At 40.3% G+C, this 13919-nt stretch overlaps 1 protein-coding gene across 1 annotated transcript in view; it reads left to right on the top strand.

Moving 5' to 3' along the window:
• The window catches only part of LOC126474357 (multidrug resistance protein 2-like), a 202212-nt gene that overhangs the window by 113976 nt on the left and 74317 nt on the right, over window positions 1-13919 (top strand). The window contains exon 4 of the mRNA XM_050101824.1: window positions 978-1078. Within this exon, the coding sequence (XP_049957781.1) occupies window positions 978-1078 (101 nt within the window). The remainder of the gene's footprint in view (window positions 1-977; window positions 1079-13919) is intronic.

Here is a 13919-nt window from a genome sequence, read left to right as displayed (position 1 = left end):
CTGGCAGAACTGAAGCTGTGAATATGGGTCATGAGTCACGCTTGGGTAGCTCAAATGGTGGAGCACTTGCCTGCGAAAGGCAATGGTCCCGAGTTCAAATCTTGGTCTGGCACACAGTTTTAATCTGTCTGGAAGTTTAAGCTTAATACTTTCTTCTTTCTGTGGAATGGGATGGATGCAATTGCATATAACTATTACTGACTGTGACTAGTTATTCTTGAATTACAAAAGATAAGTGATGCCACAACTCAATGTGGATGTGCCTTATTATGAAATTGCACTTCAGTTAACAACCACATACTGTATGCAATGAAACAAAGCTGTGAACTCTAGTTCTCCTTGAAACTACCCTCTACAGAAGGGAATGAAATGCTGGATCTACCTAGACAATTCAGCTGATCAAAATTTATCAACCAAAAAAAGTTTAACTGTCATATCTGGTGGAACACCTTCCTCATAATTATTATTTAGCACTGGATGGTATTTGTCTTCCTCTGAAGAATAAGAATTGGTTTGGGGTGGGGAGTAATTATGTGATTTTATACCTCAAATAAGAAACTGGAGAAGGCCATCATGTCATCACAACTTGACAGACACGTGTGTATGTGTGTGTGTGTGTGTGTGTGTGTGTGTGTGTGTGTGTGTGTTGGTGGGTGGGTAGGTGTGGGTGTGGGTTTGTTGGGGGTGGGGGTGGGGGGACTGAAAAGTTAATACACTATTATCATAAATACATTTATCGCTATGTTGATAAGTAGTCAACACATGTATGTAATATCTGTACATATCCCTTCCATACATACCCAGTTGGTTTCATCTCTAGCCCTTTCTGTTGTTAAGAAAATTGCATTTATACATTAAAATAATTTCAATGAAGCAAAAGATCATCTTTAACAAAAAAAAATTAAATTAACAAATCACAATTAGAGACACAGGATTTGTTCTGCAATTATAGTGAAGTTTTTGAAATTATATTCCAGGTTTTGAAGACACGCATACAGTATATAAAAGCAATCCTAAAACAGGATATGGGCTGGTTCGACATGCACAGTCCACACAAACTTAGTGCAAAAGTATTTATGTAAGTGATTTATTGCATCTCTTGATGTAAATTAGAATAATTTTATCTCAGAATAATTGTGTAACCTTGGCTGCTCATCATGTGTGAGTGTGAGGCTTGACAGAGTGCTTGTAGTTCACCTCGTAAGTAGATATGGTTCTGCTGAGCATTCCCTGAATTGAAACTGAATGCAATTGACATTTTTATTAGTTTATATTATTCTAGAAGCATTTGGAGAATTTTATTGCCTGAGATCCCATCAATCCTCTCATATGACTCCAGGGACAGCCGGGGTGTCTCACTTTGCAATAGGGGAGAAGAACAAAGGTAAAAAGAAGAATTGCTATTACCAGGTGTATTGTAGTGTTTATATACTACTTACTGTACAGATATTAAAGAATAACATAATTTTAGTAAGCTTTGCTAATCAGATCATGACAATAATTTTATTCACCAAAAGGTTCTCAGTGCGTGTAGCTGTGACCACCATGAAGTTGTCAGCCAATTTTTAGCTCATCCATATGTGAAAACAGAATAGGCTGCATTCTAAGGCTGCTGGGTATATTATAGGGCATTTTATAAGTTCCATCCACAGCTTTGTTCAATAGGTTCGGTCTAACAGCTTTATGAATATTTCAAACTTACCAGTGGCGTCAACAACATCAGGCCATCATTTCCATGTGTGACTCTGAGTCTCACCTCTGTTCACACAACATGAACTCCAGCACCATTCCATGGACTTGAACCATGAAGTATAACTATCATGATTCAGACCACTGGTGTATATATTTGTACACAGTACAAGTATTCGGAATTAAATAGTTTGCGTAGTAACTGAAGATGGTGTCTGACAACTGCTAGAAACACAGCAGTAACATCTGGAGCAACAGGAAAATAGCCATCAATAACTGCTCTAGAAGCAAGAAGAGCAACATATGCTTCAGCAACAGCAGACCCAGGAACAACACTCATGATGATTTACTTGTGTTTCACCAAGTTCCAGCAGAACCTGCACTCACCCCATTTCCAGTATTTGGCTATGAATGTCACATGTGCATCAGTGCCACCAACTCGCTGTTGGGCACATCATAGATGATGATACCTCTTAGCACCATGTAGGTCCAAAGGTATCTGACACAGAAGTTAGTAATCTACAATGAGCCCATTATCTTCATCCTAGATGAGCTCATGGATGTGTACACTCATGCCTATGACCAGCAAATGTGTATAGTGTCAAGAGGAATCTTTTTTTTCCCCAGTGCATCAAATGCCCAGACCAGTGAGCCACTGCGCTACAAGGCCTGAAAATGACCTGGGTTTCTGCTATTTTCTGCTGGGTAAGTGAAATCCATGCAGACAGAAATAATGGCAGTGATTTGCACTGGTGTGCTCTGCCCCTCAAAGGACTCATTTGCCTCCACCCTACTCCTCACCCCAAGATGGCACTTGGCACCTGTGTGATGACTTTCAAGCCCTCCGTACCACAACAGTTCCGAACCACTGTCCAATGCCCCTGTTTTGCAATGATCTGTGCAGCACAAAAGTCTTCAGCAGGGTAGACTGTGGAAAAGCATTTATGCAGATTATGATCACCCTAGAGTACGTGGAGAAGACAGCAAGATCACCCCCGTCAGTCTTTTCAAAAGTGTATTCATACCCTTTAGGCACCACTGTGCCACCCAGACCTGGAAACAATTTCTTGGCAATGTCCTATGCAGTGCCTTGGGTTGTTTTGCCTATTTGTATGATACCCTCATCTACTCATGCAATCTCACAGAGCACCACTGCAATCTGGAGAGGTGCTTCTTCAGTGTTCCAGAGATTAATTTCCTTGGTGACAGGACATCATCTGCATGTGCCCACCTACTGGGCAAGAGAGTCTGGGCCATTGTCAAATTACCATACTCGACAACTTTTAAACAACTCCACCAGTTCCTCGGTGTGGTAAAAGTTTTTCAGCAGCACCTAAAGAATGCTGCAAGCTTACAAGCATCACTCATTGCCGCACTTCAAGGCAGCTGCACTATAGGTAGCAGTCCATTCTGTAGATGGCATGGAATGTTACTGACACCAGCCAGTCTACTCTAGGTGCCATCCTTCAGAAACACATTGAAGGTTCCTGGCAGCTGCTGACGTTCTTTTCCATGAAACTCTCTGTGGTGCAGCAGAGTTGGGTCACATACAACTGTGAGTTCCTCATCATATACAATTTCTGCCCCTTGGTGGAAGGCCAGTCCTTCAAGGTCTTCACTGATCATTCCCCATTATGACAAGTTTTTGTCGAAAGGAAGGTACACAGATTTTCTGCGAGCAGTTCCAGCAGCAGGAATATATGGAATGGTTCATAGTCGACATACAGCACATGGCAAGCTTCAAGAACATCGTTACTGACTGCCTCAGCCACTCCAGTGTCCTCACTCACCACCTCCTGACTATGCTGTCCTGGCCGCTGCCCAGGCAGATGTTCCTATGCTACAAGGACTGTGCAGAAACCTAAATGCTGGCCTAAATCCTTTACTGCACTCAGTTCCTAGTACAGATTTACCTGTCTGGTGTGACTTTCTTGCAAGTTCTGACCACCTAATGACCCTGCAAAGTGTATCTGCCCCTACCTTAAATGGTGTCCTGGTGATGCTGTGACATGGTAGGCAGTACTTGTGGCCCAAGTGTGGATGCCACACTGCCAGTCACACCACCACCTACCCCAGCAGAGCTGCCCACAACACACACTGCTTCCTCCCCATCCCAGACCCACCCTCTGCACCCCACCTAAGTCATAAGGCACCAACACCGTGTGTTCGACTACCACCCCTGTAATGTTGGCACACGACTCCGCCGCAGCGCATGACCTGTTCTACCAGCAAGAGGCTGCAGGAGCAGGTGCCTATTGTGCTGGCACAGGATGGTATGCATTATACAACATGTGCTGGGTGCATTGTGTACCATACACTGTACGCGATGTGGCCGAGCACCAACATCATCGCAATGTCTGCCACGCCCTGCCACTGCACCACAGCACGCCTGATTAAGCCCACCAACCTTGGTGCATTGCTGTCCCCCACCCCAGGTGGCAGTGCAGTAGGGTGTTACCCCATCTACATCTTCATCATACTCTGCGAGCCATCCAAAGGGTTGTGGCAGAGGGTATTTCTGGTAACATTAACTGATATGATTGTCTGTAAGCTTCTGTATTGGCTCTAATTTATTGAATTTTCTCATTGTGGTCATTACAAAATATGTATTTGGGAGGAAGTAATATGTTGTCCGTCTCTTCCTACAAAGTGATCTCTCAAAGTTTCAATAATAAACCTCTCCATGATGCAGGAATCCTCTCTTGAAATGACTGCCAATGTAGTTTGTTGATCATCTTGTTAATGCTCTTGTGCTAACTTAACAATCCTGTGATGAAACAAGCCATTATTCATTGGACCTTCTCTATCTCTTCTAGCACTCCTATATGGTAAGGATCCGATATTGATGAACAGTTCTCAGTAAATCAAACAAGTGCCTTATAAGCCATTTCTACGAATTTCAGTGTGTCATCTACTTTTTCTACTATTTGTTGTATGGGGTCATTCCACTTAAGGTTGCTCTGGATAGTTACTTCTAGGTATTTTATGGTAGATACTCTTTCCAGCAGTTTCTCATCAATAATGTAGTTGTATAACAGTGGATTTCTTTTTCTATATAAGCACAATATGTCATATTTATTTATGTTCAGTGTCAACTGCCAGAGCCTGTACCATTTGTCAGTTCTCTGCAGGTCATTCTGCAAATTGTCTTCTGGCATTGTTACTTTGTTATAGACAGCCACATCATCTATGAACACTCTTAAAGAGTGCATGACACTTTCTACTTGATCATGTATACAGGTGAAGCGAAATTCACGCATTCAGGCTTTGCAGCACGATTCCTCACATACCAGCAATAAAAAGAATGTCTCTCACAAAATTTCATCCAGCGAGTACATCCACAGAAAAAGGACATTAAAGAGTGGCAATCTGGCAACACTGTAACCACATGTATGGTAACTACCTCTGTCAGCACTACTAGCTTTCTGTACAGTTGGTGCAGTGGATAGAGTTTTGGGTTAGCATGCAGGAGGTCGAGGGTTCGATCCTGGATTGAGGTATATGTTTTTTATTTAGTAAATGTAGTCCAGGTGGTATGGTATCTGGCATCTTAATCATTAACAGTGCTTGCAGCGGTCCTCTAGAAAACATTTGCACTTACATACTACAATTGTAGAAAGGGAAGATTGGTCAGTTTTGAAAGAAGCCCTTTCCACATCGTGGGTGTGAATTTATTCACACCACTTAATCTACTAGATGCAAAACCTGTTTTCTTTGTCCCCTCCTCCAATAGTCCTATAGATCAGTACCAGCTTTTATTCTTGCCTCGTTCAGGTCCATTACTTTTTGTTTGTCCCTTACTTTACCAGTAGGACTGGGAACATGCTTTGTGAATCATGTCCAAACTTGGTTACTATTTGTATGTGTTATCACCATTGTCCCAATCCACTAATTATGCCTTTCAGCATTGAGTCTGGTAACTGCATGCTGTTTAGTATGTATCTCAATGTATTATTATTATTATTATTATTATTATTATTATATTGATGGGATTGTGGAAACATCATGTCTGTCACATTGAGGAAACAGTGCCAGGATGAATCATGCAGAGCAATATTTGTCAAAGGTGTATTGCATGTTAGGTCGAACTGCACACAGGACTGACGAAGTGTTTATATTGTATGTGCTGTCTGTCAGACAGGGACTAGTTGCAAGCAAAGTAATGTGCCCGTGACAGACTCCAATGTACATGTATAGACATATAGAACACCATAATATGGTTGGATGAAGCGGCATTCACTCATGAGGGTGTCATCAATCTGCATAATGCCCAACATTGGTGTGAGGTTAACCCGTAAGTCACCTGCGATCATGGATATCTCATGAATCCCTGTCTCTGGGAATTTCCCAGTCTATACACGGAAAGTTGGAGTCATTCCCCATTATGACAGCATGGCCAGGAAAATTATTAATGATATTCTGTAAATTCTCTCTGAGGCACTCTACCACTACAGCTCCTGACCCAGGTGGTCTATAAAAGGATCTGATTACCATTTTTGACTGACCTTTGATACTTAACTCCCACACCAATCTTGCAATGTGACACCCCAGAGGCCACTACATATCATGCTGCTGCCTCCCCATCACCAGCAGACCCGGCCCCATTGACAATGCATTGCCACCGACAGTAGTGATATGTGATAAGTGATTTATTCATCTCATCATGTACAATTTTCAAATCTTTGCTTTGATGTACAGGAGACATGTCAAGGTTAACAAAAAGAAACTTTTTTCTCTTTTTTAATAGAAATACGAAATTTTACATTATATTTTACATTTCTAAGTTACAGCTACACAAGTACATAAAATAATACAAGTAATACAATCCCTGTGTTCATACTGTGAAGCTGTCCTCAATGAATTCTTCAACAGAATAATAACACTTTTCCACCAGAAGAGTAAAGAGCAATCTTTTCAGTGCACCAAGCTCCATCTTAAATATATTACTGCCTTTTATTTTATTGAAAATTTTTAACCTCATATACTCTGTCGTTTGGGCATAAAGCTTTAAACGATGTGTTGGAAGTTTGAAATTATCCCTGTGATGAGTGCTGTAGTTGTGATCAAAATGGAAAGTGTCTAGTGTATGTTGATTTTTATATAAGAACACCGCCACCTCATATATGTAAAGTGAGGGAATAGATAGTATTTTAAAATTTTTTAACAGTGGTTGACAGGATTCTCGTTTTTTGCAACACACATGTGTCTAGTTACTTTCTTTTGTAATACTCGGAGCCTAGTGACATTTGCTGAATTTCCCCAGAAGATTATGCCATAATGAATAACTGACTCAAAGTAGCAGTGATAAACTATCTTTCTGGTATCAATGTTTGTGGCACCTGACAAAATACCCATTGCAAATGCCAATCTGTGCAGTTTATTTACCAAGTATCCTAGGTGTACCTTCCAATTTAAATTTTTATCAGGATTTAGGCCTAAGAACTTCATGTGGTTTGCTTCTGTGATATCCTGGTCATTGCAAGTTATCTTTATTTCAGTCCTTTCTACTGATTTAGCTTCAAATTGAATCATTTTGGTTTTAGTTACATTTAGTTTTAGTCCATTTAGATGGAACTAAGATTCAAGTTTTTCTAAAGTATTTTTGGCTTTTTCTGGAATACTTTTAGATACCTCATTTTCAATTAGAACTGATGTATCATCAGCAAATAAGACTGAATGAACACCAATAGCAAGTGGTAGGTCATTTACATAAAAGAAACAGATAGGGACCCAATATCAAACCTTGTGGGACTCCTGGGGGAACTGCTTTCCAGTCTGAGGAATAATTGGTTCCATTTGAAGTTAAAATTAATCTTTGTTTCCCACCTGACATGTGAGAGCTAAATCATTTCGAAGCAGTGTCCTGGTTCCATAAATCTGCTGACTGATGCCAGGAGTGACCACTGCATCCTGGAACATGCTCTCTCCTTCTTGCAAAGTGTGTGTGTGTGGGGGGGGGGGGGCGGGGGGGGGGCTGTATGATGATGGAGTACTATGTGTTCAAGCCCACCACCACTCTGCTCTAGCAGGTGATATTGCACGGTAGCAGACAACATGTCACCTGGAAAAAAACTGGAACATGAACTGTATGCATTTGAGAACAATAGTTTTCAGTAGTTAAGCCAACTGCCTCTTTGCCTCAGCACATGGGGCTTTCCTCTAAAGCATGCTATGGGAAGTGTCCCCAACTCCTGGCACTTCCTGCACCAATGCCAAACTGTCCACAGACAAGTTCAGCAATTTTATGTTCCTTTGGTGTTAATTTTATTTTCAAGTTATTTCATTATCAGAACTTTATAGCTTGCTGTAGTGCTAATAGATAAGTTTGCAGGCCATGAAGACATAACTAGTGAGTCAGTTTTGTGTGCCTATAAAGCAAACAGCATTGCTGGCTTCTGAAATGTCTATGGAGAACTACCCTTGCAGTCTCATATCCTGAGCATGGAGCATCTGCTTAATAGAACCTGTTAAATTATAGTGCATGAAACAATCTCCCACTTCGTTTCATGAACTATATGCAAACTACTGTGGTGTAAAGCATGTAGCTGTTGGAAACTGAAATCCTCAACTATGTTCATCTACAGTACTTCAAGTTAGTATATTTCTATTTTGCATTGGCCTTAGTCATTGTGCTAGTTTAGCTTCACTCATTGTACCTCAAGTTCATTTATTTGTATACTGTATTTTGCTTTGATCACTGTGTTAGATTATCTTCACCCATGAACTTCAAGTTCTTTTATTTATATTCTGTATTTTGCTAGATACACTCACAGTAACTGCAAGTTCTTTTGTTTGTGTTTGCACATTTTCTTGATCACTGTGTTAGGGAGCTGTGTTTACTGTCCCTCAAGAGCATTAATGATGTTTCTCATGTTGTCTTAAAAAGTGTGTAAACTGATTCCACAACACACAGATGGTGGGTGGCCCTTGTGTGTAGTTATTATGCCTTCATGAGGGTGGGGATTACCAGACCAACTCGACCAAGAATTTTTGTTGATAAATATTTTTGTGGCGACTTACCTTTGTAAATGCATTTTGCAATTAATTGCACCTGTTAATATTCCAATAATGGAATGGTTTTGTATTTGGATGTCTTTTTGTACATTGCTGTCATGCTTTACGCATCTGCTTTACCCCTCCATACCTAGCAAGTGCGTGGTATCTGCGTGTGATATTCAGCGAGGAACCCAATCACCACAATATCAATATGATTATGTAGATATTAAATTAGCAGTAATAGGTAAACAACCTATAGTTAATATCACTGAGGAGACAGCTGCAATTTTCAAAGCAGTGACTGCTAATTTTACTATGTTAAATTTAGTATGAGTAACCATGATCTGTTTACAGTTGTTTAATGATAGTTAACTGTAAATACTGCTCCTGATAACTGCTTCTTTTTGTTAGTAGCTATGGTGGCTTGTTACACATCCATAAAGGTCCTCCTCACAGATGGAATTTGTGAAACACACTGAATGAATATATGGATTAATTAATTAATTTCTTCCAAGGAATCAATTTGCAGCATTTCCTATGCCATTGTAATGTTGTACTTCACTTAAATGATGATGTGGTACACACAATCAAGCATCTTTGAAAATAACAGAAAATTCGCATAACCCACAATTCACAAAACTAAGGAAAGGTAGGAAAAGGGGATAATGGAGAGAAAGGTGGAGACAGAGAGGGAGAAAGGGAGGGACAAGACAAGGGAGACAGGTTGAAAAGGGGGGAGAGGAGAGGTGGGAGGGCGAGAGTGGAGGAAGAGTGCCCACATGGGGGGAGGCAAAGGGGAAGAGTGGTGGGAGAAGGAATTTCATGACTTGGACAGAGAAGGAGTCATGTGGACAGAAGAAAGGAGGGAAAAGGCAAGGTGGGAACAGATTGGTGGAGGTTTTAAGTCAGGGGGTTAGTGAGAGGACAGGATGTGTTGGAGAGACAATTCCCATCTGCATAGTTCAGAGAAACTTGTGCTGGAAAGAGGTATCAAAATGGCCTGTGTTGCACAGTGAAGCAGCTGTTGAAGTCTTGTGTTGTGGTGTGCAGCATGTTCAGAAACTGGATGTTCAAGTTGTGGTTTGCCACAGTTTGGTGGGGACATTCATGTAAGTAGACAATTGGTCATTTTTCATTCCTACATAGAATGCTGTACAGTAATTTCAGCATAGCTGATGTTTAACATGGCTGCTCTCACACATGGTCCTGCTGCTCTCACACATGGTCCTGTCTTTCACTGGGTGGGAAATGCCTGTGACTGGACTGTGGTGGGATGAGGTGGGTGGACGTGCAGGCAGGTCTTGCCCTGGGCCAACCACAAGGGAACAACCCATGGAGTGCAAGATCTTACTCCAAGGTGGACAAGTCTAAGAAAATGTCTTAATACGGCCTCTTTATCAAGAACATCAAGTGTCACTTTTGTGAGATCTGTAATGGCTTATATTGTACTTCTTCCACTTCAGAAACCAAACTCTGCTTTGTTGGAAAGATTGTATTTACTCATGTAACTTAATAGTCTCTCTTTTGTGATTGATTCAGCTATTTTTGAGAATGATGACATTAGTGAAACTGGCCCGTAGTTTTCAGTTATTTCTGTATTATCTTTCTGTAGTAAGGACACCACCTGTGCATGCCTTAGGCACTCTGGGAAAATAACTGAACTGAAGAACACTTTCACACAAGTACAACTCGCACACACATGGCCACTGTCTCAGGCTGTAGCACCCTGAGACATCTTAGAGCTCTCATCGTTTACCTCGAGCTCTGTTGTAGGAAACAAAATCTGTGTGCTTGCTGTGTAAGTCATTGTGGGTGCGGAAGATTTTGCTGAAGCTTCTCCGCAATACCAGAGAAATAATCATTTACAAAATTGCTAATTCCTGAGGACTTGTTATTTTCTATCCTCATTTTGATTTGTATATTATAATAGCTGTGGCTGTCTTTCCCAGTTTCTTGTTTTATAATGTCCCCAATTACTTTGCTTTCATTTTCTGTGTTATATATTATTTTTGTCAGCGATTTTTTATTTTTTCTTCTCCCTGTACCCTGCTGCCTATTTTTATGCTTGTGATAGTACACTGGGAGTCAGGGATTATTGAGTGCTTTTGCAAAGAACTGAGAAATTTAACTGTCTGTTAAGATAATAAGTGAAAAACAACCAGTTTGCTTTTGTTCTACAATATTACTTTTATTGTATAATTGTGCTGTTGTGGCACATTTTATCATGTTAACAGAATCTTCCATCGGTTCTTGGTAGAACAACATTATAACAAATGAAAAGCACCAGTTTGCTTATTGTAGAACAAAAGCAAACTGGTGTTTTTCATTTATTATAGTGTTGATCTACCAAGAACCAATGGAAGATTCTGTTAACAAGTCTGCTAAGACTTACCCACAGTTATCCAACTATCTTCCTCGAAATGGGTACTTTTGGAAATGTTACCTCAAAATTAATTTCAACAATGTGCAGAATTTAGGATCTGTATTGTTTTTCATGTACACTTCATCCTGTATTTAATTTACCAGTGCCCTAGCAAAACTGCAGCATGTATCTTATGTTCCGAGTAAATTCTTTTGTAAGCATGAAGTTTTACGGGTTTTACCAATCATGTCTTCAGCTTTGTTATCTGAAAGGCCCAGATCTCTTACAAATATTTTACAATTTCCCATGTCAATATCTGTAAGTACATGATCTAAAATTGAAGTTGAAATTTTTGAAACCCTCATGGCAATGTTTAGCATTTGTGCCACACCAAAAATGTTTAAAATGTTTAGGAAGTTGTGACTAATTTTACCCTCAACACCTGTGTTAATAATCATGTCTCCACGTATTATTATGTTACTTTAGGGGTCTGAGACTCTTCCCAGGACTTCAGTTAATATGTTGAAGGAAGTTCTGCATTACCACTAGGTGAGCAGTAAAGAATGATTAACTTCTTATAAATATCTGCAAATTCAAATTGTTTATGTGCATTAATTGTGATCAGATAATAAAGTGATTTCTACCCCTAATATAAATGCATGATCCCCACCCTGTAAGGTAATTATACAGTAGGAACTTCCACTTTCATATAATGATAGAACTATATGCTGCAATTCATCTTCTCCACATCAGCACCCTGTAATGAATACTAAGTTACTGTTCAAAGACTATAATTCAACTTCAAGCTAGTGCACTTTATTTTTCATGGTTTGCACATTTTTATGAATAATAGACAAGTCTGAGAAAATTTCCATGGTGCTTGTGCACTCCAGTGTGGTACATGCTACTTTCCGCATTTATGTGGCCAGCTCAAAGCTGGTTGAGCAACTTTTCAGAGGGGAGCCTGTTGTCAGGGTTTATTCTAAAAAAGGCCTAATTCTTCTACCCACAACAACAGTTATTTGACCATGTGTGGTCCAGTACCCACCTGCTATACTCTCGCTAATGAACTCCACCAAACCTCCCTTTCTCAACCTGTTGAGGTGCAGACCACACCTAGCCCCATCTTCCAGTAGTCCCCACTGGCACCAGCACAGTGTGTGCCTGATCAATAGTAATCAGCACCATGTCTAGCTCCACAGTGACTCACTATACAGCATTCCCAACATGAGGCCGATCATGTCACCAACACCACTCTACCATGCTCACATTCATGTCACCAGTTAGGGAAGCTATTTTATTCAGGTCACCACCTATGTTGTATACTCTGCCCCTATCCAAGCTGTGCCCTACCTCTACCTGATCATCTTTTCTGAAACCCTTTTCACAAAGGCCCTAAACCCTCAATCACTTTATGCAGCCCACCAATCGGTTTGAAAACATGGGTGACTTGATACTTCTCCCCTTGCTTCTCCTGTAATAAAAGGTCTACCCCTCTGCCATGACCACTACTAACATATGTACATTTCCTGTCCTTCCTGCTTACCAGGCAGAGTCTGCAGCACATTTCCTACTCTTACACCCTCTTGAGGCACTTCTTCTATCAACTATGGCAGCTGGAACCTGTTTTTAGTAGACTCAACGAATCTGTCTGGCCATGTCCTCCCCCTTCTAGCTCTTCTACCAACAGCCACCATCCCCTCCCCTTACCATCACCTTCCCTTGCCCTCATTGGCTCTCTTCTAACTTGATACATCTGTGCCTGAAGGGCACAGATCTTCCCTTCGTGCTCCTCTGTTATCCTACTGCTATAGTTTCAGGGGAGGACCTCAGTAAGCTCCCAAGAGTCCTTCTCACTATGTATGTACTTCTCATAGCTCCCAAAATGCATCCCACTAATTTAGTTTTCATGTTACTGAAATTATTTGTATAATAATTGTTTAACAATGTATCATTTACTCATGAAGTACCATTGGTCATACCAATGATCTCAGTCACTATATTTTTAAAAAATTCTACTTTTTTGCCAGATGTTACTACCTTCATCTAATTTTGCTTACATATCTGGATTTCTTTCTTCCATGGGTTTTTTTTTTTTTTTTTTTTTTTTTTTAAATTATGCCTTATGAAGAGCTGTTGTAGTGGTCTTCAGTCTGAAGACTGGTTTGGTGCAGCTCTCCATGCTAATCTATATTGTGTGAGCCTGTTCATCTCTGGATAACTGCAACCTATATCCTTTTGAATCTGCTTACTGTATTCATCTCTTGGTCTCCCTCTATGAGTTTTACCCCCACACTTCCCTCCAATACTAAATTGGTGATCCCTTGATATCTCAGAATGTGTCCTGTCAATTGATTCCTTCTTTTGCCCAAGTTGTGCCACACGTTTCTTGTCTCTCCAATTCTTTTCAGTAATCCTCATTAGTTACCTGATCTACCCACCTAATCTTCAACATTCTTCTGTAGCACCACATTATGAAAGCTTCTGTTTTCTTTTTGTCTAAACTTTTTATCATCCATGTTTCATTTCCATCCATAACTACACTCCAGACAAATACTTTCAGAAAAGGCTTCCTAACACTTAACTCTATATTCGATGTTAACAAATTTCTCTTCTTCCGAAACACTTTCCTTGTCATTGCCTGTCTACATTTTATATCCTCCGTACTTCAGCTATCATCATTATTTTGCTGCCCAAATAGCAAAAATCATCTACTACTTTAAGTGCCTCATTTCCTAATGTAATTCCCTGAGCATCACCTGATTTAATTTGACTACATTCCATTATCTTTGTTTTGCTTTTGTTGGCATTCATCTTATAGCCTCCTTTCAAGACTATTCCATTCTGTTAACTGCTCTTCCATATCTTTTTC

Source organism: Schistocerca serialis, chromosome 4 (genome assembly GCF_023864345.2).
Source record: "Schistocerca serialis cubense isolate TAMUIC-IGC-003099 chromosome 4, iqSchSeri2.2, whole genome shotgun sequence".
Classification (NCBI taxonomy): Eukaryota; Metazoa; Arthropoda; class Insecta; order Orthoptera; family Acrididae; genus Schistocerca; species Schistocerca serialis.
This window is presented reverse-complemented; position numbering and strand designations above follow the sequence as displayed.